General features: G+C 54.2%; 1 protein-coding gene across 1 annotated transcript in view; it reads left to right on the top strand.

Annotated features, from left to right (window-relative positions):
* LOC145340308 (calpain-1 catalytic subunit-like) overlaps positions 1-13,139 on the top strand; it is a gene marked incomplete at its 5' end in the record, with an annotated part of 29,582 nt that extends 16,443 nt beyond the window's left edge. The window contains 5 exons of the mRNA XM_080184755.1: positions 1,172-1,240; positions 4,028-4,106; positions 4,190-4,303; positions 5,413-5,468; positions 12,879-13,139. Of these exons, the coding sequence (XP_080040881.1) occupies positions 1,172-1,240; positions 4,028-4,106; positions 4,190-4,303; positions 5,413-5,468; positions 12,879-12,905 (345 nt within the window). The remainder of the gene's footprint in view (positions 1-1,171; positions 1,241-4,027; positions 4,107-4,189; positions 4,304-5,412; positions 5,469-12,878) is intronic.
* Positions 13,140-25,220: the final 12,081 nt, after the last annotated feature.

Here is a 25,220-nt window from a genome sequence, read left to right as displayed (position 1 = left end):
TTCAATTTGAGAATCGGACTCACAATCTAAACTGACAATTCACTCTCTGATGTGAAAAGTACTGGACCAACCTCCGTTTCCCAGGAAGACCAGGTGGGTCATAGACCTCTCAGCAGTGGGTTAAACAAGCTGTTTCACACCACCATTGTACATTAACGACACAAATGGTATTTTCCACCAATAGCATGCTGCCATCCAAAATCATCTTCAGCTGACTACACAGTTGCGTGGTGTTGTGTGTGTGGATTTCAGTGTGGGTGTGATGCCAGTCTGTACAGTTGCGCGGTGTTGTGTGTGTGGATTTCAGTGTGGGTGTGATGCCAGTCTGTACAGTTGCGCGGTGTTGTGTGTGTGGATTTCAGTGTGGGTGTGATGCCAGTCTGTACAGTTGCGCAGTGTTGTGTGTGTGGATTTCAGTGTGGGTGCGATGCCAGTCTGTACAGTTGCGCGGTGTTGTGTGTATGGATTTCAGTGTGGGTGCGATGCCAGTCTGTACAGTTGCGCGGTGTTGTGTGTATGGATTTCAGTGTGGGTGCGATGCCAGTCTGTACAGTTGCGCGGTGTTGTGTGTGTGGATTTCAGTGTGGGTGTGATGCCAGTCTGTACAGTTGCGCAGTGTTGTGTGTGTGGATTTCAGTGTGGGTGCGATGCCAGTCTGTACAGTTGCGCAGTGTTGTGTGTGTGGATTTCAGTGTGGGTGTGATGCCAGTCTGTACAGTTGCGCAGTGTTGTGGGTGTGGATTTCAGTGTGGGTGCGATGCCAGTCTGTACAGTTGCGCGGTGTTGTGTGTGGATTTAGACAGTTACATGGGTAAGATGGGTATAGAGGGATATGGGCCAAATTTGGACAGTTGGGGTTAGCTTAGGAGTTTAAACAAAAAGGGCAGCATGGAGAAGTTGGGCCGAAGGGCCTGTTTCCATGTTTTAACCCTCTATGGCTCTGTGTCCATTGGTAAGGTCCTTATTTCCTCATTGCAACTTACTATCCCATCTATTTCTGTGTCATGTGTAAGTGTTGCTCTCGAGTGATCTATCCCCGTACACAAGTGATTAATACAGATTGTAAATATCTGGGGTGCAGGAACCGAACCCTGGGACACCCCACCAGATACTTCCTGTCATTCAGAAAAACACCCCATTCCCCCGTCTCCTCTTTAACCTGAATCTACAGAAGGATGGCAGCGGCCGATTGGGTGTGCTGGAGTTTCAGATCATGTGGAACAAGATACGCAAGTGGCTGGTAAGACAGGATCTGTCAGTGCCCTCCCCCTCGCGCCCCCTCCCCCCTCGCGCCCCCTCCCCCCTCGCGCCCCCTCCCCCCTCGCGCCCCCTCCCCCTCGCTCCTGATGGCTCTGGAGCTGCGGATGGATTCACTTTGGAGCATCCACAATGCTGAGGAAGTTGTGGACAGCACATTCAGTGAGTTGGTCACACCGCAGATAAAAATTACTGAGGTAGATAGAGAATGGGTAATCAGCAGACAGAGAAAGAGTAGGAAGGCAGTGTGGGGGTCTCCTGTGGTCATCTACCTCCAAAACAGATAGACCAGTTTGAATACTGTTGGGGAAGATCGCTCACCAGGAGAAGGTGGCAGTAGCCAGTTCATGGCACCACGGCTGACTCTGCTGCACAGGAGGGCAGGATAAAGAGTGGCAGAGCTCTCGTGATAGAGGACTCAATTGTAAGGGAAATGGACAAGCGTTTCTGCAGACACAAACGAGATTCCAGGATCATAGAAATCACAGAAACCCTACAGTGCAGAAAGAGGCCATTCGGCCAATCGAGTCTGCACCGACCACAATCCCACCCAGGCCCTATTCCCATATCCTTACCCGCTAATCCCTCTAACCTACGCACTAAGGGGCAATTTTAGCATGGCCAGTCAACCTAACCTTTGGACTGTGGGAGGAAACCGGAGCACCCGGAGGAAACCTGCACAGACACGAGGAGAACGTGCAAACTCCATACAGACAGTGACCCAAGCCGGGAATCGAACCCAGGTCCCTGCAGCTGTGAAGCAGCAGTGCTAACCACTGTGCTATTGTGCTGGATAGTGTGTCACCTCCTGGTGCAAGGGTCAAGGATGCCTTGGAGCAGTTGCAGGGCATTCTGGAGGAGGGAGGGTGAATAGCCAGCTGTCGTGGTGTTTATAGGCACCAAAGCTATAGAGTAAAAAACAAGATGAGGTCCTATAAACTGAATTTAGGGAGTTAGGAATTAAACTAAAAAGTAGAACCTCAAAGGTAGTAATCTCAGGATTGCTCCCAATGCCACGTGCTAGTCAGAGTAGGAATGTCAGCATAGCTAAGATGAATACGTGGCGTGAGAGATGGTGCGAGAGGAAGGGATTCAAATTCCTGGGACACTGGAACCGGTTCTGGGGGAGGTGGGACCAGTACAAATCAGACAGTCTGTACCTGGGCAGGACTGGAACCAATGTCCCAGGGGGAGTGTTTGCTCGTGCTGTTGGGGAGGGTTTAAATTAATGTGGCAGGGGGATAGGAACCGATGCAGGAAGTCAGAGGGAAGTAAAGTGGGGACAGAAACAAAAGGCAGTAAGGGAGATAGTGAAAGGCAGAGAAACCAAAGACAAGAATCAAAAAGGGCCACAGTACAGCGACTGTGGAGAACTCAGTGACTGAGTCCAGTATAGCTCACATCTCCACTCAACCTTTCTCCCTCACCTTGAACCTGTGACCCCTCGTGTTCGTCACCTCTGACCTGGGAAAAAGCTTCCCACTGTTCACCCTATCTATGCCCTTCATTATTTTATTCACCTCTATTAGGTCTCCCCTCATTCTCCGTCTTTCCAGGGAGAACAACCCCAGTTTACCCAATCTCTCCTCATAGCTAAGACCCTCCATACCAGGCAACATCCTGGTAAACCTTCTCTGCACTCTCTCTAAAGCCTCCACGTCCTTCTGGTAGTGTAGCGACCAGAACTGGACACGGTATTCCACATTCTATATAGCTGCAACTTTGTACGCCAACTTTTATACTCTATACCCCTTCCTATAAAGGCAAGCATGCCATATGCCTTCTTCACCACCCTCTCCACCTGTGCTGCCACCTTTAAGGATCTGTGGACTTGCACCCCCAAATCCCTCTGTGTCTCTATACTCCTGATGGTTCTGCCATTTATTGTATAGCTCCCCCCTGCATTAGATCTACCGAAATGCATCACCTCGCATTTATCTGGATTAAATTCCATCAGCCATTTCTCTGCCAATTTGTCTCTCTCTTTCTCTCCCTCTCTCCCTCCCTCCCTTTCTCTCTCCCTCTCTCTCTCCTCCTCTCTCTCTCTCTGTCTCTCTCTGTCTCTCCCTCTGTCTCTCTGTCTCTCCCTCTGTCTCTCCGTCTCTCCCTCTGTCTCTCCCTCTGTCCCTCTGTCTCTCCCTCTCTCCCTCTGTCTCTCTCCCTCTGTCTCTCCCTCTGTCCCTCTGTCTCTCCCTCTGTCTCTCCCTCTGTCCCTCTGTCTCTCCCTCTGTCCCTCAGTCTCTCCCTCTGTCCCTCTGTCTCTCTCTCTCTCCCTCTGTCTCTCTCCCTCTCTCCCTCTGTCTCTCCCTCTGTCTCTCTCCCTCTCTCCCTCTGTCTCTCCCTCTCTCCCTCTGTCTCTCTCCCTCTCTCCCTCTGTCTCTCCCTCTCTCCCTCTGTCTCTCCCTCTGTCCCTCTGTCTCTCCCTCTGTCCCTCTGTCTCTCCCTCTGTCTCTCCCTCTGTCCCTCTGTCTCTCTCTCTCTCCCTCTGTCTCTCTCCCTCTCTCCCTCTGTCTCTCCCTCTGTCTCTCCCTCTGTCCCTCTGTCTCTCTCTCTCTCCCTCTGTCTCTCTCCCTCTCTCCCTCTGTCTCTCCCTCTGTCCCTCTGTCTCTCCCTCTGTCTCTCCCTCTGTCCCTCTGTCTCTCCCTCTCTCCCTCTGTCTCTCCCTCTCTCCCTCTGTCTCTCCCTGTCTCCCTCTGTCTCTCCCTGTCTCCCTCTGTCTCTCTCTCCCCACCTCTCTCTCGGTCTCTCTCACACTCTCTGTCTTTTACAGGGTATTTTCAGACAGTTTGATTTGGATCGATCTGGTACGATGAGTTCCTATGAGATGAGACTGGCTCTGGAATCAGCAGGTGGGGAATGTTATCCATTTCCAGACAATCCAATAGTTTGTCCCTTGTGTTTAACACGAATCTGTTTCATTCCCTTTGTCTAGGATTTAAAATCAATAACCGTATTCACCAGTTGATAGTGGGTCGCTACGCAGACAATGATGCTGTGGATTTTGATAATTTTATCTCCTGTCTCGTCAGGTTGGAAGCGATGTTCAGTAAGTATCAGCTGATGACCCAGACCCCTGCTCCCCTCCTCTCCCCACCCCCTCCCTTCCCCCACCTCTCCCTTCCCCCACCTCTCCCCTCCCCCACCCCCACCTCACCCCTCCCCCACCCCTCCCCTCCCCCACCTCACCCCTCCCTCCCTCCTCCCACTCCCCCCCTCCCCTCCCCTCCCCTCCTCCCCTCCCCTCCCCTCCCTGGCACCAACAGCAGAGACCCAGCACTGATCCCTGTGCTACACCGCTGGTCACTGGTCTCCAGTCTGAAAATTTTCTCTCCACCACCACCCTCTGTTTTCTATGATACAGCCAGTTATTTATCCAATCGGCCAAATTTCCTTCTATCCCATATCTCCTTACCTTCTTCATGAGCCTACCATGGGGAACCTTATCAAACACCTTACTAAAATCTATCTATACGACATCAACTGCTCTACCTTCATCCACACACCTAGTTACCTCCTCAAAGAAATCAATCAAATTTGTGAGGCAGGACTTACCCCTCACGAAACCGTGCTGATTATCCCGGATTAAACTGAATCTGTCCAAATGGTCATAAATCCTATCTCTCAGGACCCTTTCCATTAACTTACCAACCACTGAAGTAGGACTAACTGGTCTATAAGTACCAGGGTCATTCCTATTTCCTTTCTTGAAAATTGGAACAACATTCACCACTCTCCAGTCCTCTGGCACAATGCCCACGGACAGTAAGGACCCAAAGATCAAAGCTAAAGGCTCCGCAATCTCATCCCTTGCCTCCCAAAGTATCTGAGGATGTATCCCATCTGGCCCAGGGGACTTATCCACCCTCAGGTTTTTCAAAATTGCTAATAAATTGCTAATCCCTTTAATAAGGGGAAAGTGTTTCCATTGGCTGGAAGTTTTGTAACCAAAGGATCCAGTTTTGTCGAGAAATACTGGAGAGGGAAACTGTCGGGATCTGGGAAAGAGCAGAGGCTGTGGGATCAATTGGATAATTAATTCAAGGAGATAGGACAGGATGATGGAAGGAATGGCCTTGATCCAGATGCTGGATCAGCGTAAGATTAGAATTGTGAAGTTTATTGCTGTCTACAATGAGCCGATATCTCTCTCTGCAGGATCGTTCAAAGCTCTGGAACAGGAAGATGGTACAGTGGAGTTGAATATCGCTGATGTGAGTGTTTCTCTGCTCTTGAAGCTGGTCTCAGTTCTATTTACCCCATCGTTATGCCAGAGGGCGGGAGCGGGGGATGAGCAGGAACAGGGGGGAGAGGGGGATGGAGCGGGAGAGGGGGATGGAGCGGGAGAGGGGGATGGAGCGGGAGAGGGGGATGGAGCGGGAGAGGGGGATGGAGCGGGAGAGGGGGATGGAGCGGGAGCAGGGGGGTGCAGCGGGAGAGGGGGATGGAGCGGGAGCAGGGGGATGGAGCGGGAGCAGGGGGATGGAGCGGGAGAGGGGGATGGAGCGGGAGAGGGGGATGGAGCGGGAGAGGGGGATGGAGCGGGAGCAGGGGGGTGCAGTGGGAGAGGGGGATGGAGCGGGAGAGGGGGATCGAGTGGGAGCAGGGGGGTGCAGCGGGAGAGGGGGATGGAGCGGGAGCAGGGGGATGGAGCGGGAGAGGGGGATGGAGCGGGAGAGGGGGATGGAGCGGGAGCAGGGGGGTGCAGCGGGAGAGGGGGATGGAGCGGGAGCAGGGGGATGGAGCGGGAGAGGGGGATGGAGCGGGAGAGGGGGATGGAGTGGGAGCAGGGGGGTGCAGCGGGAGAGGGGGATGGAGCGGGAGCAGGGGGGTGCAGCGGGAGAGGGGGATGGAGCGGGAGAGGGGGATGGAGCGGGAGCAGGGGGGTGCAGCGGGATATGAGTGGGAGTGGGAGCGGGGGCAGGAAGTGAGCAGGAGCGGGGTGGGGAGCAGGGGGGTGAGCAGGACCGGGGTCAGGGTGGGTGCGGGAAGGGAGCGAGGGGTGGGTGCGGGAGCGGGAGCGGGAGCGAGGGGTGGGTGCGGGAGCGGGAGCGAGGGGTGGGTGCGGGAGCGGGAGCGAGGGGTGGGTGCGGGAGCGGGAGCGAGGGGTGGGTGCGGGAGCGAGGGGTGGGTGCGGGAGCGAGAGCGAGGGGTGGGTGCGGGAGCGGGAGCGAGGGGTGGGAGCGGGAGTGGAAATGCAGGGAGTGGGAATGGGAACAGTGGAGGGGAATGGGACTGGGAACGGGGGAATTGAAGGAGGGGGAGCAGGAATGGGAATGGGGGAGCGGGAATGCAAATAGAACATAGAACAGTACAGCACAGTACAGGCCATTCGGCCCTCAATGCTGTGCTGAGCTATGTCCAATCCCAAATTCAGTCTATCCCACTCCCTATCATTCTGGAGTGCTCCATGTGCCTATCCAATAACCGCTTGAAAGTTCCTAAAGTGTCCGACTCCACTATCACAGCAGGCAGTGTATTCCACACCCCAACCACTCTCTGAGTAAAGAATCTACCTCGGACATCCCTCCTATATCTCCCACCATGAACCTTATAGTTATGCCCCCTAGTAACAGCTACATCCACCCAAGGAAATAGTCTCTGCACGTCCACTCTATCAATCCCTCTCATCATCTTATAAACCTCTATTAAGTCGCCTCTCATCCTCCTCCGCTCTAAAGAGAAAAGCCCCAGCTCCCTCAACCTTTCCTCATAAGACTTACCCTCCAAACCAGGCAGCATCCTGGTAAATCTCCTCTGCACTCTCTCCAAAGCTTCCACATCCTTCTTATAGTGAGGTGACCAGAACTGAACACAATATTCCAAATGTAGTCTCACCAAGGTCCTGTATAGTTGCAGCATAACCCCACGGCTCTTAAACTCAAACCCCCTGTTAATAAACACTAACACACTATAAACCTTCTTCACGGCTCTATCCACTTGAGTGGCAACCTTCAGAGATCTGTGGATATGAACCCCAAGATCTCTCTGTTCCTCCACATTCCTCAGAACCCTGCCGTTGACCCTGTAATCCACATTCAAGTTTGTCCTACCAAAATGAATCATAAGAACATAAGAAATAGGAGCAGGAGTTGGCCATCCAGCCCTTCGAGCCTGCCCCGCCATTCAATAAGATCATGGCTGATCTGAAGTGGATCAGTTCCACTTTCCCGCTTTCTCCCCATAACCCTTAATCCCCTTGCCTATCACAAATCTATCTACCCGTGTCTTAAATATATTTAGCGAGGTAGCCTCCACCACTTCAACGGGCAGAGAATTCCAGAGATTCACCACCCTTTGAGTGAAGAAGTTCCTCCTCAACTCCGATCTAAACTGCTCCCCCCTCATCTTGAGGCTGTGCCCTCTAGTCCTGCTGTCCTTTCTAAGCGGGAAGAATCTCTCTACCTCTACCCTATCCATCCCTTTCATTATCTTATACGTCTCAATAAGATCCCCCCTCATCCTTCTAAACCCCAACGAGTACAGACCCAGTCTATTTAGTCTCTGTTCGTAGTCCAACCCCCTCATCTCCGGTATCAGCCTAGTAAACCTCCTCTGCACTCCCTCCAAGGCCGAAATATCCTTGCGTAAGTACGGTGCCCAAAACTGCACACAGTACTCCAGCTGCGGCCTCACCAATGCCCTATACAGCTGCAGCAAGACCTCCCTACTTTTATATTCAGTCCCCCTCGCTATGAAGGCCAGCATCCCATTTGCCTTCCTGACCACCTGCTGCACCTGCAAGCTGGGTTTTTGCGACTCATGCACAAGGACCCCGAGGTCCCTCTGCACCGTCGCCTGCTGCAGTTTTTCGCCACGTAAGTAATAGTCCTTCCTACCATTCTTCCTACCAAAGTGGACCACCTCGCACTTGCCAACATTAAATTCCATTTGCCAGTTCCTGGCCCATTCGCCCAGCCTATCTAGATCCTTCTGCAGACTCTCCATACCCTCCGCACAATTTGCCTTTCCACCAATCTTGGTGTCATCAGCAAATTTCGACACCCTACACTCGGTTCCCTCCTCCAGATCATCTATATAAATGGTAAATAGCTGAGGCCCCAGCACCGACCCCTGGGGCACTCCACTAGTCACCATCCGCCAATCCAAATAGCACCCATTGACCCCCACTCTCTGCCTCCTATTTGACAACCAATCCTCTATCCACGCTAACACCCTACCCCCAACTCCATGTCCCCTGACCTTCTGCAATAACCTCTTGTGAGGTACCTTGTCAAACGCCTTCTGAAAATCAAGAAAGACCACATCCACCGGCTCTCCTCTATCCACCGCCCTAGACACATCCTCATAGAACTCCAGTAAATTTGTCAGACACGACTTCCCCTTAACGAAACCGTGCTGCGTCTGCTCTATCAAGCAGTTCCCCTCAAGATGCCTCGCTATTTCCTCCTTGATGACGGATTCTAACATTTTACCTACAACAGATGTTAAACTAACCGGCCTATAATTCCCTGCCTTTTGCCTGGCACCCTTCTTAAACAACGGTGTAACATTAGCCGCTTTCCAATCTTCCGGCACTTCCCCGGAATCCAGCGACGTCTGGAAAATAACCACCAAGGCATCCACTATCACCTCCGCCATTTCTTTCAGAACCCTCAGATGCATTCCATCCGGTCCTGGGGACTTGTCCACAATCAGCCCCTCCAGTCTGTCGAGCACCGCCTCTCTAGTAACAGTAATGTCACTGAGACCCTCCAGTCCTACCACCTTTCCATCGCTAACACCCGGCAAATTATTCATGTCCTCCTCCGTGAAGACAGAAACAAAAACAAAAAAGTTATTCATGACCTCAGCCATATCCCCATCCCCTACCACTAAGTCCCCCTTCTCATCCTCTAAGGGTCCAACGTTGACCCTAGCCAGCCTCTTCCTTTTTATATATTTATAAAAACTCTTGCTTCTTGCTATCCTTTTTTATATTAAGCGCTAGCCCAGCTTCATAGTTTATCCTACCCTTCTTTATCAACTTCTTTGTCAATCTTTGTTGACATTTAAACCTCTCTCAATCCTCTTCTCGCCCACTACTCTTAGCTACTCTAAATTCCTCCGCTTTTAATTTAACACTTTCCTTCACCTCCTTCGTTATCCACAGCTTATTACCTCTCCTCCTACTGTCCTTTTTAACCATCGGAATAAATTTCTGCTGAGCACCAAGAAAGATCTCCTTAAAGATCCTCCACTGCTCCTCAGCAGACCTACCTTCCAACGCACTCCCCCAGTCCACATTCGCCAATTCTTCTCTCATCCTACCGTACTCCCCTCTATTCAAAAGTCTCTTCCAAGTCATTGGTAAAAATCACAAAAAGCAGAGGACCCAGCACTGACCCCTGTGGGACACCGCTGGTAACTGGTCTCCAGTCTGAAAATTTTCCTTCCACCATCACCCTCTGTTTTCTATGAGACAGCCAGTTACTTATCCAATCGGCCAAATTTCCTTCTATCCCACACCTCCTTACCTTCTTCATGAGCCTTCCATGGGGAATCTTATCAAACACCTTACTAAAATCCACATATATGACATCAACTGCTCTACCTTCATCTATACACTTAGTTACCTCCTCAAAGAATTCAATCAAATTTGTGAGGCAGGACTTACCCCTCACGAAACTGTGTTGATTATCCCAAATTAAACTGCATCTTTCCAAATGGTCATAAATCCGATCGCTCAGGACCCTTTCCATTAACTTACTGACCACTGAAGTAAGACTAACTGGTCTATAAGTACCAGGGTCATTCCTATTTCCTTTCTTGAAAAGAGGAACAACATTCATAGCGAGGGGAATTGAATATAAAAGTAGGGAGGTCTTGCTGCAGCTGTATAGGGCATTGGTGAGGCCGCAGCTGGAGTACTGTGTGCAGTTTTGGGCGCCGCACCTGCGCAAGGATATTTTGGCCTTGGAGGGAGTGCAGAGGAGGTTTACTAGGCTGATACCGGAGTTGAGGGGGTTGAACTATGAGGAGAGGCTGAATAAACTAGGCTTGTACTCGTTAGAGTTTAGAAGAATGAGGGGAGATCTCATTGAGACGTATAAGATGATGAATGGGATGGATAGGATAGAGGTGGAGAGACTCTTCCTGCTCAGAAAGGATAACAGGACTAGGGGGCACAGCCTCAAGATAAACATAGAACATAGAACACTACAGCACAAACAGGCCCTTCGGCCCATGAGTTGTGCCGATCATATCCATACCTACCGGGCCATAGACCTATCTATAACCCCCGATCCCATAAAACCCCATATACTCATCCAGAAGTCTTTTAAAAGACCCCAGCGAGTTCGCCTCCACCACCACTGACGGCAGCCGATTCCATTCACTCGCCACCTTCTGAGTGAAAAACTTACCCCTAACATCACTTCTGTACTTTCCTCCCCGCACCTTAAACCTGTGTCCTCTCGTAGCGACCATTTCAACCTGGGGAAATAGCCTCTGAGAATCCACCCTATCTATTCCTCTCAACATTTTATAAACCTCTATCAGGTCGCCTCTCAACCTTCGTCTCTCCAGGGAGAAGAGTCCCAGCTCCCTCAACCTATCTTCATAAGGCATGCCTCCCAATCCAGGCAACATCCTTGTAAATCTCCTCTGCACCCTCTCAATAGCTTCCACATCCTTCCTATAGTGAGGTGACCAGAACTGCGCACAATACTCCAAGTGGGGTCTGACAAGGGTCTTATAAAGTTGCAGCATTACCTCCCGACTCCTAAACTCAATCCCTCGATTAATGAAGGCCAGTACACCATACGCCTTCTTAACCACATCCTCCACCTGCGAGGCCGATTTAAGAGTCCGTGGACCCAGATCCCAAGATCCTTCTGCTCTTCAACACTACTCAGGACTTCTGCCCTTGATAGTGTATCGTTCATCCGTTGGTCCTGCCAAAATGGATCACTACACATTTCTCCGCGTTGAAGTCCATCTGCCACTTCTCCACCCAGTCCTGCATCCTATTTATGTCCTGCTGCAACTTTTGACATCCTTCCAGACCATCCACAACACCACCAACCTTCGTGTCATCAGCAAACTTACTACCCATCCCTCCACTTCCTCATCCAGGTCATTTATGAAAATGACAAACAACAAGGGTCCTAGAACGGATCCCTGGGGCACTCCACTGGTGACCGACCTCCATTCAGAAAAGCCCCATCCACAACCACTCTCTGCCTTCTGCAGGCAAGCCAGTTCTGGATCCACAAGGCCAAAGGCCCTTGGATCCCATACCCTCTCACCTTCTCATAAAGGGGAGGCGGTTTAGAACGGAGTTGAGGAGGAACTTCTTCACTCAAAGGGCGGTGAATCTCTGGAATTCTCTGCCCGTTGAAGTGGTGGAGGGCTGCCTCATTCAATATCTTTAAGACACGGGTTGATAGGTTTTTGATAGGCAAGGGGATTAAGGGTATGGGGAGAGGGCGAGAATGTGGAACTGAGCCACGACAGATCAGCATGATCTTATTGAATGGCAGGGCAGGCTCGAAGGGCTAGATGGCCTACTCCTGCTCCTATTTCTTATGTTCTTATGTATTCGCCACTCTCAGTCCTCTGGCACAATCCCCATGGACAGTGAGGACCCAAAGATCAAAACTAAAGGCTCCACAATCTCATCCCTTGCCTCCCAAAGTATCCGAGGATGTGTCCCATCTGGCCCAGGGGACTTATCCACCCTCAGGTTTTTCAAAACTGCTAAACATCTTCCCTCAGATCATCTACCTCCTCCATCCTACCAGCCTGTATCACACACTCATCCTCAAACACATGGCCCCTCTCCTTAGTGAACACTGAAGAAAAGTATTCATTCAACGTCTCACCTGTATGGGAAAGTGAGGGCGAGAAAGGGGGAATGTGGGGAGGGGGAATGGGAATGGAACTGGGGGAGCAGGAAGGGGAGGTGTGGGAATGGGGAGAGCAGGAACGGGAATGGGAACGGGGGGAGAGCGGGAACAAGCAGTGATGGGGTGGGAGCAGAAACAGGAGGGGTGGGAATGTGGGCAGTGGGAACGGGGGAGTCGGAACGGGAATGGGGGAACAGTCGAGTGGGAAGGAGGGGGAGCAGGAGATGGGGGGAGGGGGAGTGGGGAATGGAGGAAACGGGTGGGTCACACAGGCCTGACCGCCGGGCGTGGGAGGGGGACAGGCCTTACCGCCGGGGGAGGGGGAGGGGGACAGGCCTGACCGCCGGGAGCGGGAGGGACAGGCCTGACCGCTGGGGGAGCGGGAGGGACAGGCCTGACCGCCGGGGGAGGGGGACAGGCCTGACCGTCGGGCGTGGGAGGGGGGACAGGCCTGACCGCCGGGGAGGGGGAGGGGGACAGGCCTGACCGCCGGGAGCGGGAGGGACAGGCCTGACCGCTGGGGGAGCGGGGAGGGACAGGCCTGACCGCCGGGGGAGGGGGAGGGACAGGCCTGACCGCCGGGGGAGGGGGAGGGACAGGCCTGACCGGGGGGAGGGGAGGGGGAGGGGGACAGGCCTGAGCCGTGTGTTGGGCTCAGTTCGGTGTGTTTGTCAGGACTGGGCTGGAGTGTGTTGGTTTCTCTTTGCCCCACCTGTATAAAAGTGTCTGTGCTCGGCTCCTGACTCTCTGTCTTTTCCCTTCCTACATTCTCAGTGGCTCAGTTTGACCATGTCTGGCTAGGGATCGACTGGGAGCTGCTGAGATTGTGAACGAGTCCCTCTCTGCAGCTCATTGAACCAAACCCTGCCTGCCAGCTCGCCGCCTCCTCTGTAGCTTGACTGAAAATGGCTTCAGCGAGCAGAGAGTTGACTCCAAATTCAAACTATGCATAAATACTCCTCAGGATACATACAGTGACACCCAGATCCTCAGGCACCTGGACTACCCTCACCCCTCACTGCACACCATCTCTCTCTCTCTCTGCCCCCTCCCCCCTCCCCTCCCCCCTCCCCCCTCCCCCTCCCCTCCCCCCCCTCCTCCCCTCCCCCCCCTCCCCTCCCCTCCCCCTCCCCCTCCCCTCCCCTCCCCTCCCCCCCTCCCCTCCCTCCCCCTCCCCTCCCTCCCCTCCCTCCCCTCCCCCTCCCCTCCCCCCTCCCCTCCCCCTCCCTCCCCTCCCCCTCCCTCCCCCCCTCCCCCTCCCTCCCCTCCCCTCCCCTCCCCCCCCTCCCCTCCCCTCCCCATGTTACTCTCTCACAGGGGTACAGCTCCTCTTGTTACGTGCTGCTATGGGATTATTTGCTGTGTAGGGTTTTTCTGAATGGATATTAGTGAACCTTTCCCAGCAACCTACAGATTTGGCCAAGGCCCAAATGTATATTAATTCATTTCCTAAGTGCCCGGGTGGGATTTGAGTTCACGAGCCTGACCCAAAACGATAACCACTAAACCTCCAGGCCTATGAACCCAATAGGTTGTGTCTGTGCCAGCTGGGCTCACTTATCCTGGAGACGACAATAGTCTTCCAAAACACACCAGGTCTGGCCGTGACAACCACTCCCAAACAGGGCTTCTCAGCTGTGCCCTGGGCCCTAATATTGGAGCTGGGTGACACTGGTGAGATTGGGATTGTCTCATCCATCAAAAGGGTTTTCTGAGGCCTTGGGCTCTGTATGAACTCTAGGTGAGGAGTTAATTATACTCATTGCTAACCCTGTCTTCCTTGAAAGCTTCTTCAACTCGTTTATTTAGTGTTTGATGTGTGACTTATCAGCATTAGCTCCAGTTGGTGACTCTGGAAATTTGTAATTGTGATCACAGTCCAGAGACAGTATTAAATTCATCAATAAATCAATAAAGGACCAATCTCTCATTGTCTCCATCACAATGCTCTGGACATACTTTCCTCCACTTTCTTTAAGGATCTCACACCCTTCTAAACTCCAGGCTCAGTCAAACCAATCTCTCCTCGGGTTGTGAATGAAGTCCAGTACATCACGGAAACCAGCCTTCCATCCATTCCCTCGGTTTACACTTCCCACTGCCTCAGCAAAGCAGCCAGCATAACTAAAGACCCAACAGCCCGGACATTCTTCCATCGGGAAAAAGATACCAAAGTCTGAGGTCCCGTACCGACCGACTCAAGAACAGCTTCTTCCCTGCTGCTGTCAGACTTTTGAATGGATTTACCTCGCATTAAGCTGATCTTTCTCTCCACCCTCGCTGTGACTGTAACACTACATTCTGCACCCTCTCCTTCCCTTCTCTATGAACAGTATGAACTAAAGAACAAAGAAAATTACAGCACAGGAACAGGCCCTTCGGCCCCTCCAAGCCTGCACTGACCATGCTGCCCCCGACTGAACTAAAACCCCTACCCTTCCGGGGACCATATCCCTCTATTCCCATCCTATTCATGGATTTGTCCAGATGCCCCTTAAAACTCACTATCGTATCCGCTTCCACTCCCTCCCCCGGCAGCGAGTCCCAGGCACCCACCCCACTCTGTGTAAAAAATCTCCCTCGTACATCTCCTTTAAACCTTGCCCCTCGCACCTTAAACCTGTGCCCCCTAGTAATTGACTCTTCCACCCTGGGAAAAAGCTTCTGACTATCCACTCTGTCCATGGCCCTCATAATCTTGTAGACTTCTATCAGGTCTCCCCTCAACCTCCGTCGCTCCAGTGAGAACAAACCAAGTTTCTCCAACCTCTCCTCAGAGCTAATGCCCTCCATACCAGGCAACATCCTGGTAAATCTTTTCTGTACCCTCTCCAAAGCCTCCACATCCTTCTGGTAGTGTGGTGACCAGAATTAAACACTATATTCCAAGTGCGGCCTCACTAAGGTTCTATAAAGCTGCAACCTGACTTGCCAATTTTTAAACTCAATACCCCGGCCGATGAAGGCAAGCATGCCGTATGCCTTCTCGACTACCTTCTCCACCTGCATTGCCACTTTCAGTGACCTGTGTACCTGTACACCCAGATCCCTCTGCCTATCAATACTCTGAAGGATTCTGCCATTTACTGTTTATTTCCTATCTGTATTAGACCTTCCAAAATGCATTACCTCACATTTAGAACATAAGAACATAAGAAATAGGAGCAGGAGTAGGCCATCTAGCCCTTCGAGCCTGCCCCGCCATTCAATAAGATCATGGCTGATCTGTCGTGGCTCAGTTCCACATTCCCGACCTCTCCCCATAACCCTTAATCCCCTCTCTTATCAAAAACCCATCAACCCGCGTCTTAAAAATATTTAGCGAGGCAGCCTCCACCACTTCAACGGGCAGAGAATTCCAGAGATTCACCACCCTTTGAGTGAAGAAGTTCCTCCTCAACTCCGTTCTAAACCGCCCCCACTTTATCTTGAGGCTGTGCCCCCTAGTCCTACTGTCCTTTCTGAGCGGGAAGAGTCTCTCCACCTCTATCCTATCCATCCCATTCATCATCTTATACGTCTCAATGAGATCTCCCCTCATTCTTCTAAACTCTAACGAGTACAAGCCTAGTTTATTCAGCCTCTCCTCATAGCTCAACCCCCTCAACTCCGGTATCAGCCTAGTAAACCTCCTCTGCACTCCCTCCAAGGCCAAAATATCCTTGCGTAAGTACGGTGCCCAAAACTGCACACAGTACTCCAGCTGCGGCCTCACCAATGCCCTATACAGCTGCAGCAAGACCTCCCTACTTTTATATTCAGTCCCCCTCGCTATGAAGGCCAGCATCCCATTCGCCTTCCTGACCACCTGCTGCACCTGCAAGCTGGGTTTTTGCGACTCATGCACAAGGACCCCGAGGTCCCTCTGCACCGTCGCCTGCTGCAGTTTTTCGCCCCGTAAGTAATAGTCCTTCCTACCATTATTCCTGCCAAAGTGGACCACCTCACACTTGCCAACATTAAATTCCATTTGCCAGTTCCTGGCCCATTCGCCCAGCCTATCTAGATCCTTCTGCAGACTCTCCACACCCTCCGCACAATTTGCCTTTCCCCCAATCTTGGTGTCATCAGCAAATTTCGACACCCTGCACTCGGTTCCCTCCTCCAGATCATCTATATAAATGGTAAATAGCTGAGGCCCCAGCACCGACCCCTGGGGCACCCCACTAGTCACCATCCACCAATCCGAATAGCACCCATTGACCCCCACTCTCTGCCTCCTATTTGACAACCAATCCTCTATCCACGCTAACACCCTACCCCCAACTCCATGTCCCCTGACCTTCTGCAATAACCTCTTGTGAGGTACCTTGTCAAACGCCTTCTGAAAATCAAGAAAGACCACATCCACCGGCTCTCCTCTATCCACCGCCCTAGACACATCCTCATAGAACTCCAGTAAATTTGTCAGACACGACTTCCCTTTAATAAAACCGTGCTGCATCTGCTCTATCAAACAATTGTCCGGATTAAACTCCATCTGCCATCTCTCCACCCAAGTCTCCATCTGATCTATATCCTGCTGTATGTTTTGTTTGGATACTGTACAGAAACAATACTTTCACCAGATAAGTAACACATGATAATAATCAATCAAATCAGAGAATCTCCATTTGGACAAATCCTCAACCTCAACAAGACCATAGAGACCGAACCCAGTGCATTGTGGGAGAGCCCCTGAGACCAGTGCACTGTGGGTGTGTCCCTGAGCCCAGTGCATTGTGGGTGTGTCCCTGAGCCCAGTGCATTGTGGGTGTGTCCCTGAGCCCAGTGCATTGTGGGTGTGTCCCTCAGCCCAGTGCATTATGGGTCTGTCCCTGACCCCAGTGCATTGTGGTTGTGCCCCTAAGCCCAGTGCATTGTGGGTGTGTCCTTGAGCCCAGTGCATTGTGGGTGTGTCCCTGCACCCAGTGCATTGTGGGTGTGTCCTTAAGCCCAGTGCACTGTGGGAGTGTCCCTGAGCCCACTGCATTGTGGGAGTGTCCCTGAGCCCAGTGCATTGTGGGAGTGTCCCTGAGCCCAGTGCATTGTGGGTGTGTCCTTAAGCCCAGTGCATTGTGGGAGTGTCCCTGAACCCAGTACATTGTGGGTGTGTCCTTAAGCCCAGTGCACTGTGGGAGTGTCCCTGAACCCACTGCATTGTGGGTGTATCCCTGAGTCCAGTGCATTGTGCGGGTGTCCCTGAACCCACTGCATTGTGGGTGTGTCCCTCAGCCCAGTGCATTGTGGGTGTGTCCCTGAGCCCAGTGCACTGTGGGGGTGTCCCTGAACCCAGTGCACTGTGGGTGTGTCCCTGAACCCAGTGCATGGTGGGAGTGTCCCTGAGCCCAGTGCATTGTGGGTGTGTCCCTGAGCCCAGTGCATTGTGGGTGTGTCCCTGAACCCAGTGAATTGTGGGCGTGTCCTTGAGCCCAGTGCATTGTGGGTGTGTCCTTGAGCCCAGTGCATTGTGGGTGTGTCCCTGAACCCAGTGAATTGTGGGTGTGTCCCTGAACCCAGTACATTGTGGGTGTGTCCCTGAGCCCAGTGCATTGTGGGTGTGTCCCTGAACCCAGTGAATTGTGGGCGTGTCCTTGAGCCCAGTGCATTGTGGGTGTGTCCTTGAGCCCAGTGCATTGTGGGTGTGTCCCTGAACCCAGTGCACTGTGGGAGTGTCCCTGAACCCACTGTATTGTGGGTGTGACCCTGAGCCCAGTGCATTGTGGGTGTGTCCCTGAGCCCAGTGCATTGTGGGAGTGTCCCTGACCCCAGTGCACTATGGATGTGTCCCTAAGCCCAGTGCATTGTGGGTGTGTCCCTGAGCCCAGTGCATTGTGGGTATGTCCCTGAGCCCAGTGCATTGTGGGAGTGTCCCTAAACCCAGTGCACTATGGATGTGTCCCTGAGCCCAGTGCATTGTGGGTGTGTCCCTGAGCCCAGTGCATTGTGGGGGGTGTCCCTGAACCCAGTGCACTGTGGGGGTGTCCCTGAACCCAGTGCATTGTGGGTGTGTCCCTGAGCCCAGTGCATGGTGGGTGTGTCCCTGAACCCAGTGCACTGTGGGTGTGTCCCTGAACCCAGTGCACTGTGGGTGTGTCCCTGAACCCAGTGCATTGTGGGAGTGTCCCTGAACCCAGCGCATTGTGGGTATGTCCCTGAGCCCAGTGCATTGTGGGAGTGTCCCTGAGCCCAGTGCATTGTGGGTGTGTCCCTGAGCCCAGTGCATTGTGGGTGTGTCCTTGAGCCCAGTGCATTGTGGGTGTGTCCCTGAACCCACTGCACTGTGGGAGTGTCCCTGAACCCAGTGCATTGTGGGAGTGCCCCTGAGCCCAGTGCATTGTGGGAGTGTCCCTAAACCCAGTGCATTGTGGGTGTGTCCCTGAGCCCAGTGCACAGTGGGAGTGTCCCTGAACCCACTGTATTGTGGGCGTGTCCCTGAGCCCACTGTATTGTGGGCGTGTCCCTGAGCCCAGTGCATTGTGGGTGTGTCCCTGAGCTCAGTGCATTGTGGGTGTGTCCCTGAACCCAGTGCATTGTGGGAGTGTCCCTGAACCCAGTGCACTATGGATGTGTCCCTGAGCCCAGTGCATTGTGGGTGTGTCCCTGAACCCAGTACATTGTGGGAGTCTCCCTGAACCCAGTGCATTGTGGGTATGTCCCTGAGCCCAGTGCATTGTGGGTATGTCCCTGAGCCCAGTGCATTGTGGGTGTGTCCCTGAGCCCAGTGCATTGTGGGTGTGTCCCTGAGCCCAATGCACTGTGGGGGTGTCCCTGAACCCAGTGCACTGTGGGTGTGTCCCTGAGCCCAGTGCATTGTGGGAGTGTGCTTGAACCCAGTGCATTGTGGGTGTGTCCCTGAACCCAGTGCATTGTGGGTGTGTCCCTGAACCCAGTGCATTGTGGGTGTGTCCCTGAACCCAGTGCATTGTGGGAGTATGCATGAACCCAGTGCATTGTGGCAGAGCCCCTGAGCCCAGTGCATTGTGGGAGTATCCCTGAACCCAGTGCATTGTGGGAGTGTCCCTGAGCCCAGTGCATTGTGGGTGTGTCCCTGAACCCAGTGCATTGTGGGAGTCTCCCTGAACCCAGTGCATTGTGGGTATGTCCCTGAGCCCAGTGCATTGTGGGTATGTCCCTGAGCCCAGTGCATTGTGGGTGTGTCCCTGAGCCCAGTGCATTGTGGGTGTGTCCCTGAGCCCAGTGCATTGTGGGTGTGTCCCTGAACCCAGTGCACTATGGATGTGTCCCTGAACCCAGTGCATTGTGGGTGTGTTCCTCAGCCCAGTGCATTGTGGGTGTGTCCCTGAGCCCAGTGCATTGTGGGTGTGTCCCTGAGCCCAGTGCATTGTGGGTGTGTCCCAGAGCCCAAAGCATTGTGGGAGTCTCCTTGAGACTCATGCATTCTGGGTGTTTCCCTGAGCCCAGTGCAGTGTGGGAGTGTCCGTGAACCCAGTGCATTGTGGGTGTGTCCCTGAACCCAGTGCATTGTGGGAGTATGCCTGAGCCCAGTGCATTGTGGGAGAGCCCCTGAGCCCAGTGCATTGTGGGAGTATCCCTGAACCCAGTGCACTGTGGGTGTGTCCCTGAACCCAGTGCATTGTGGGTGTGTCCCTGTGCCCAGTGCATTGTGGGTGTGTCCCTGTGCCCAGTGCATTGTGGGTGTGTCCCTGTGCCCAGTGCATTGTGGGTGTGTCCCTGAACCCAGTGCACTGTGGGTGTGTCCCTGAGCCCAGTGCACTGTGGGTGTGTCCCTGAGCCCAGTGCATTGTGGGAGTGTCCCTGAGCCCAGTGCACTGTGGGTGTGTCCCTGAGCCCAGTGCATTGTGGGTGTGTCCCTGAGCCCAGTGCATTGTGGGAGTGCCCCTGAGCCCAGTGCATTGTGGGAGTATCCCTAAACCCAGTGCATGTGGGAGTGTCCCTGAACCCAGTGCATTGTGGGTGTGTTCCTCAGCCCAGTGCATTGTGGGTGTGTCCCTGAGCCCAGTGCATTGTGGGTGTGTCCCTGAGCCCAGTGCATTGTGGGTGTGTCCCTGAACCCAGTGCATTGTGGGAGTCTCCCTGAACCCAGTGCATTGTGGGTATGTCCCTGAGCCCAGTGCATTGTGGGTATGTCCCTGAGCCCAGTGCATTGTGGGTGTGTCCCTGAGCCCAGTGCATTGTGGGTGTGTCCCTGAGCCCAGTGCACTGTGGGGGTGTCCCTGAACCCAGTGCACTGTGGGTGTGTCCCTGAACCCAGTGCATGGTGGGAGTGTCCCTGAGCCCAGTGCACTGTGGGTGTGTCCCTGAACCCAGTACATTGTGGGTGTGTCCCTGAGCCCAGTGCATTGTGGGTGTGTCCCTGAACCCAGTGAATTGTGGGCGTGTCCTTGAGCCCAGTGCATTGTGGGTGTGTCCTTGAGCCCAGTGCATTGTGGGTGTGTCCCTGAACCCAGTGCACTGTGGGAGTGTCCCTGAACCCTCTGTATTGTGGGTGTGACCCTGAGCCCAGTGCATTGTGGGTGTGTCCCTGAGCCCAGTGCATTGTGGGAGTGTCCCTGACCCCAGTGCACTATGGATGTGTCCCTAAGCCCAGTGCATTGTGGGTGTGTCCCTGAGCCCAGTGCATTGTGGGTATGTCCCTGAGCCCAGTGCATTGTGGGAGTGTCCCTAAACCCAGTGCACTATGGATGTGTCCCTGAGCCCAGTGCATTGTGGGTGTGTCCCTGAGCCCAGTGCATTGTGGGGGGTGTCCCTGAACCCAGTGCACTGTGGGGGTGTCCCTGAACCCAGTGCATTGTGGGTGTGTCCCTGAGCCCAGTGCATGGTGGGTGTGTCCCTGAACCCAGTGCACTGTGGGTGTGTCCCTGAACCCAGTGCACTGTGGGTGTGTCCCTGAACCCAGTGCATTGTGGGAGTGTCCCTGAACCCAGCGCATTGTGGGTATGTCCCTGAGCCCAGTGCATTGTGGGAGTGTCCCTGAGCCCAGTGCATTGTGGGTGTGTCCCTGAGCCCAGTGCATTGTGGGTGTGTCCTTGAGCCCAGTGCATTGTGGGTGTGTCCCTGAACCCACTGCACTGTGGGAGTGTCCCTGAACCCAGTGCATTGTGGGAGTGCCCCTGAGCCCAGTGCATTGTGGGAGTGTCCCTAAACCCAGTGCATTGTGGGTGTGTCCCTGAGCCCAGTGCACAGTGGGAGTGTCCCTGAACCCACTGTATTGTGGGCGTGTCCCTGAGCCCACTGTATTGTGGGCGTGTCCCTGAGCCCAGTGCATTGTGGGTGTGTCCCTGAGCTCAGTGCATTGTGGGTGTGTCCCTGAACCCAGTGCATTGTGGGAGTGTCCCTGAACCCAGTGCACTATGGATGTGTCCCTGAGCCCAGTGCATTGTGGGTGTGTCCCTGAACCCAGTACATTGTGGGAGTCTCCCTGAACCCAGTGCATTGTGGGTATGTCCCTGAGCCCAGTGCATTGTGGGTATGTCCCTGAGCCCAGTGCATTGTGGGTGTGTCCCTGAGCCCAGTGCATTGTGGGTGTGTCCCTGAGCCCAATGCACTGTGGGGGTGTCCCTGAACCCAGTGCACTGTGGGTGTGTCCCTGAGCCCAGTGCATTGTGGGAGTGTGCTTGAACCCAGTGCATTGTGGGTGTGTCCCTGAACCCAGTGCATTGTGGGTGTGTCCCTGAACCCAGTGCATTGTGGGTGTGTCCCTGAACCCAGTGCATTGTGGGAGTATGCATGAACCCAGTGCATTGTGGCAGAGCCCCTGAGCCCAGTGCATTGTGGGAGTATCCCTGAACCCAGTGCATTGTGGGAGTGTCCCTGAGCCCAGTGCATTGTGGGTGTGTCCCTGAACCCAGTGCATTGTGGGAGTCTCCCTGAACCCAGTGCATTGTGGGTATGTCCCTGAGCCCAGTGCATTGTGGGTATGTCCCTGAGCCCAGTGCATTGTGGGTGTGTCCCTGAGCCCAGTGCATTGTGGGTGTGTCCCTGAGCCCAGTGCATTGTGGGTGTGTCCCTGAACCCAGTGCACTATGGATGTGTCCCTGAACCCAGTGCATTGTGGGTGTGTTCCTCAGCCCAGTGCATTGTGGGTGTGTCCCTGAGCCCAGTGCATTGTGGGTGTGTCCCTGAGCCCAGTGCATTGTGGGTGTGTCCCAGAGCCCAAAGCATTGTGGGAGTCTCCTTGAGACTCATGCATTCTGGGTGTTTCCCTGAGCCCAGTGCAGTGTGGGAGTGTCCGTGAACCCAGTGCATTGTGGGTGTGTCCCTGAACCCAGTGCATTGTGGGAGTATGCCTGAGCCCAGTGCATTGTGGGAGAGCCCCTGAGCCCAGTGCATTGTGGGAGTATCCCTGAACCCAGTGCACTGTGGGTGTGTCCCTGAACCCAGTGCATTGTGGGTGTGTCCCTGTGCCCAGTGCATTGTGGGTGTGTCCCTGTGCCCAGTGCATTGTGGGTGTGTCCCTGTGCCCAGTGCATTGTGGGTGTGTCCCTGAACCCAGTGCACTGTGGGTGTGTCCCTGAGCCCAGTGCACTGTGGGTGTGTCCCTGAGCCCAGTGCATTGTGGGAGTGTCCCTGAGCCCAGTGCACTGTGGGTGTGTCCCTGAGCCCAGTGCATTGTGGGTGTGTCCCTGAGCCCAGTGCATTGTGGGAGTGCCCCTGAGCCCAGTGCATTGTGGGAGTATCCCTAAACCCAGTGCATGTGGGAGTGTCCCTGAACCCAGTGCATTGTGGGTGTGTTCCTCAGCCCAGTGCATTGTGGGTGTGTCCCTGAGCCCAGTGCATTGTGGGTGTGTCCCTGAGCCCAGTGCATTGTGGGTGTGTCCCTGAACCCAGTGCATTGTGGGAGTCTCCCTGAACCCAGTGCATTGTGGGTATGTCCCTGAGCCCAGTGCATTGTGGGTATGTCCCTGAGCCCAGTGCATTGTGGGTGTGTCCCTGAGCCCAGTGCATTGTGGGTGTGTCCCTGAGCCCAGTGCACTGTGGGGGTGTCCCTGAACCCAGTGCACTGTGGGTGTGTCCCTGAACCCAGTGCATGGTGGGAGTGTCCCTGAGCCCAGTGCACTGTGGGTGTGTCCCTGAACCCAGTACATTGTGGGTGTGTCCCTGAGCCCAGTGCATTGTGGGTGTGTCCCTGAACCCAGTGAATTGTGGGCGTGTCCTTGAGCCCAGTGCATTGTGGGTGTGTCCTTGAGCCCAGTGCATTGTGGGTGTGTCCCTGAACCCAGTGCACTGTGGGAGTGTCCCTGAACCCTCTGTATTGTGGGTGTGACCCTGAGCCCAGTGCATTGTGGGTGTGTCCCTGAGCCCAGTGCATTGTGGGAGTGTCCCTGACCCCAGTGCACTATGGATGTGTCCCTAAGCCCAGTGCATTGTGGGTGTGTCCCTGAGCCCAGTGCATTGTGGGTATGTCCCTGAGCCCAGTGCATTGTGGGAGTGTCCCTAAACCCAGTGCACTATGGATGTGTCCCTGAGCCCAGTGCATTGTGGGTGTGTCCCTGAGCCCAGTGCATTGTGGGGGGTGTCCCTGAACCCAGTGCACTGTGGGGGTGTCCCTGAACCCAGTGCATTGTGGGTGTGTCCCTGAGCCCAGTGCATGGTGGGTGTGTCCCTGAACCCAGTGCACTGTGGGTGTGTCCCTGAACCCAGTGCACTGTGGGTGTGTCCCTGAACCCAGTGCATTGTGGGAGTGTCCCTGAACCCAGCGCATTGTGGGTATGTCCCTGAGCCCAGTGCATTGTGGGAGTGTCCCTGAGCCCAGTGCATTGTGGGTGTGTCCCTGAGCCCAGTGCATTGTGGGTGTGTCCTTGAGCCCAGTGCATTGTGGGTGTGTCCCTGAACCCACTGCACTGTGGGAGTGTCCCTGAACCCAGTGCATTGTGGGAGTGCCCCTGAGCCCAGTGCATTGTGGGAGTGTCCCTAAACCCAGTGCATTGTGGGTGTGTCCCTGAGCCCAGTGCACAGTGGGAGTGTCCCTGAACCCACTGTATTGTGGGCGTGTCCCTGAGCCCACTGTATTGTGGGCGTGTCCCTGAGCCCAGTGCATTGTGGGTGTGTCCCTGAGCTCAGTGCATTGTGGGTGTGTCCCTGAACCCAGTGCATTGTGGGAGTGTCCCTGAACCCAGTGCACTATGGATGTGTCCCTGAGCCCAGTGCATTGTGGGTGTGTCCCTGAACCCAGTACATTGTGGGAGTCTCCCTGAACCCAGTGCATTGTGGGTATGTCCCTGAGCCCAGTGCATTGTGGGTATGTCCCTGAGCCCAGTGCATTGTGGGTGTGTCCCTGAGCCCAGTGCATTGTGGGTGTGTCCCTGAGCCCAATGCACTGTGGGGGTGTCCCTGAACCCAGTGCACTGTGGGTGTGTCCCTGAGCCCAGTGCATTGTGGGAGTGTGCTTGAACCCAGTGCATTGTGGGTGTGTCCCTGAACCCAGTGCATTGTGGGTGTGTCCCTGAACCCAGTGCATTGTGGGTGTGTCCCTGAACCCAGTGCATTGTGGGAGTATGCATGAACCCAGTGCATTGTGGCAGAGCCCCTGAGCCCAGTGCATTGTGGGAGTATCCCTGAACCCAGTGCATTGTGGGAGTGTCCCTGAGCCCAGTGCATTGTGGGTGTGTCCCTGAACCCAGTGCATTGTGGGAGTCTCCCTGAACCCAGTGCATTGTGGGTATGTCCCTGAGCCCAGTGCATTGTGGGTATGTCCCTGAGCCCAGTGCATTGTGGGTGTGTCCCTGAGCCCAGTGCATTGTGGGTGTGTCCCTGAGCCCAGTGCATTGTGGGTGTGTCCCTGAACCCAGTGCACTATGGATGTGTCCCTGAACCCAGTGCATTGTGGGTGTGTTCCTCAGCCCAGTGCATTGTGGGTGTGTCCCTGAGCCCAGTGCATTGTGGGTGTGTCCCTGAGCCCAGTGCATTGTGGGTGTGTCCCAGAGCCCAAAGCATTGTGGGAGTCTCCTTGAGACTCATGCATTCTGGGTGTTTCCCTGAGCCCAGTGCAGTGTGGGAGTGTCCGTGAACCCAGTGCATTGTGGGTGTGTCCCTGAACCCAGTGCATTGTGGGAGTATGCCTGAGCCCAGTGCATTGTGGGAGAGCCCCTGAGCCCAGTGCATTGTGGGAGTATCCCTGAACCCAGTGCACTGTGGGTGTGTCCCTGAACCCAG

This window comes from Carcharhinus amblyrhynchos, unplaced genomic scaffold (genome assembly GCF_965287045.1).
Source record: "Carcharhinus amblyrhynchos unplaced genomic scaffold, sCarAmb.v2.hapA scaffold_915, whole genome shotgun sequence".
In the NCBI taxonomy this organism is placed as follows: Eukaryota; Metazoa; Chordata; class Chondrichthyes; order Carcharhiniformes; family Carcharhinidae; genus Carcharhinus; species Carcharhinus amblyrhynchos.
The sequence above is the reverse complement of the archived record's forward strand: the minus strand, read 5'-3'. Positions and strand labels throughout refer to the sequence as shown.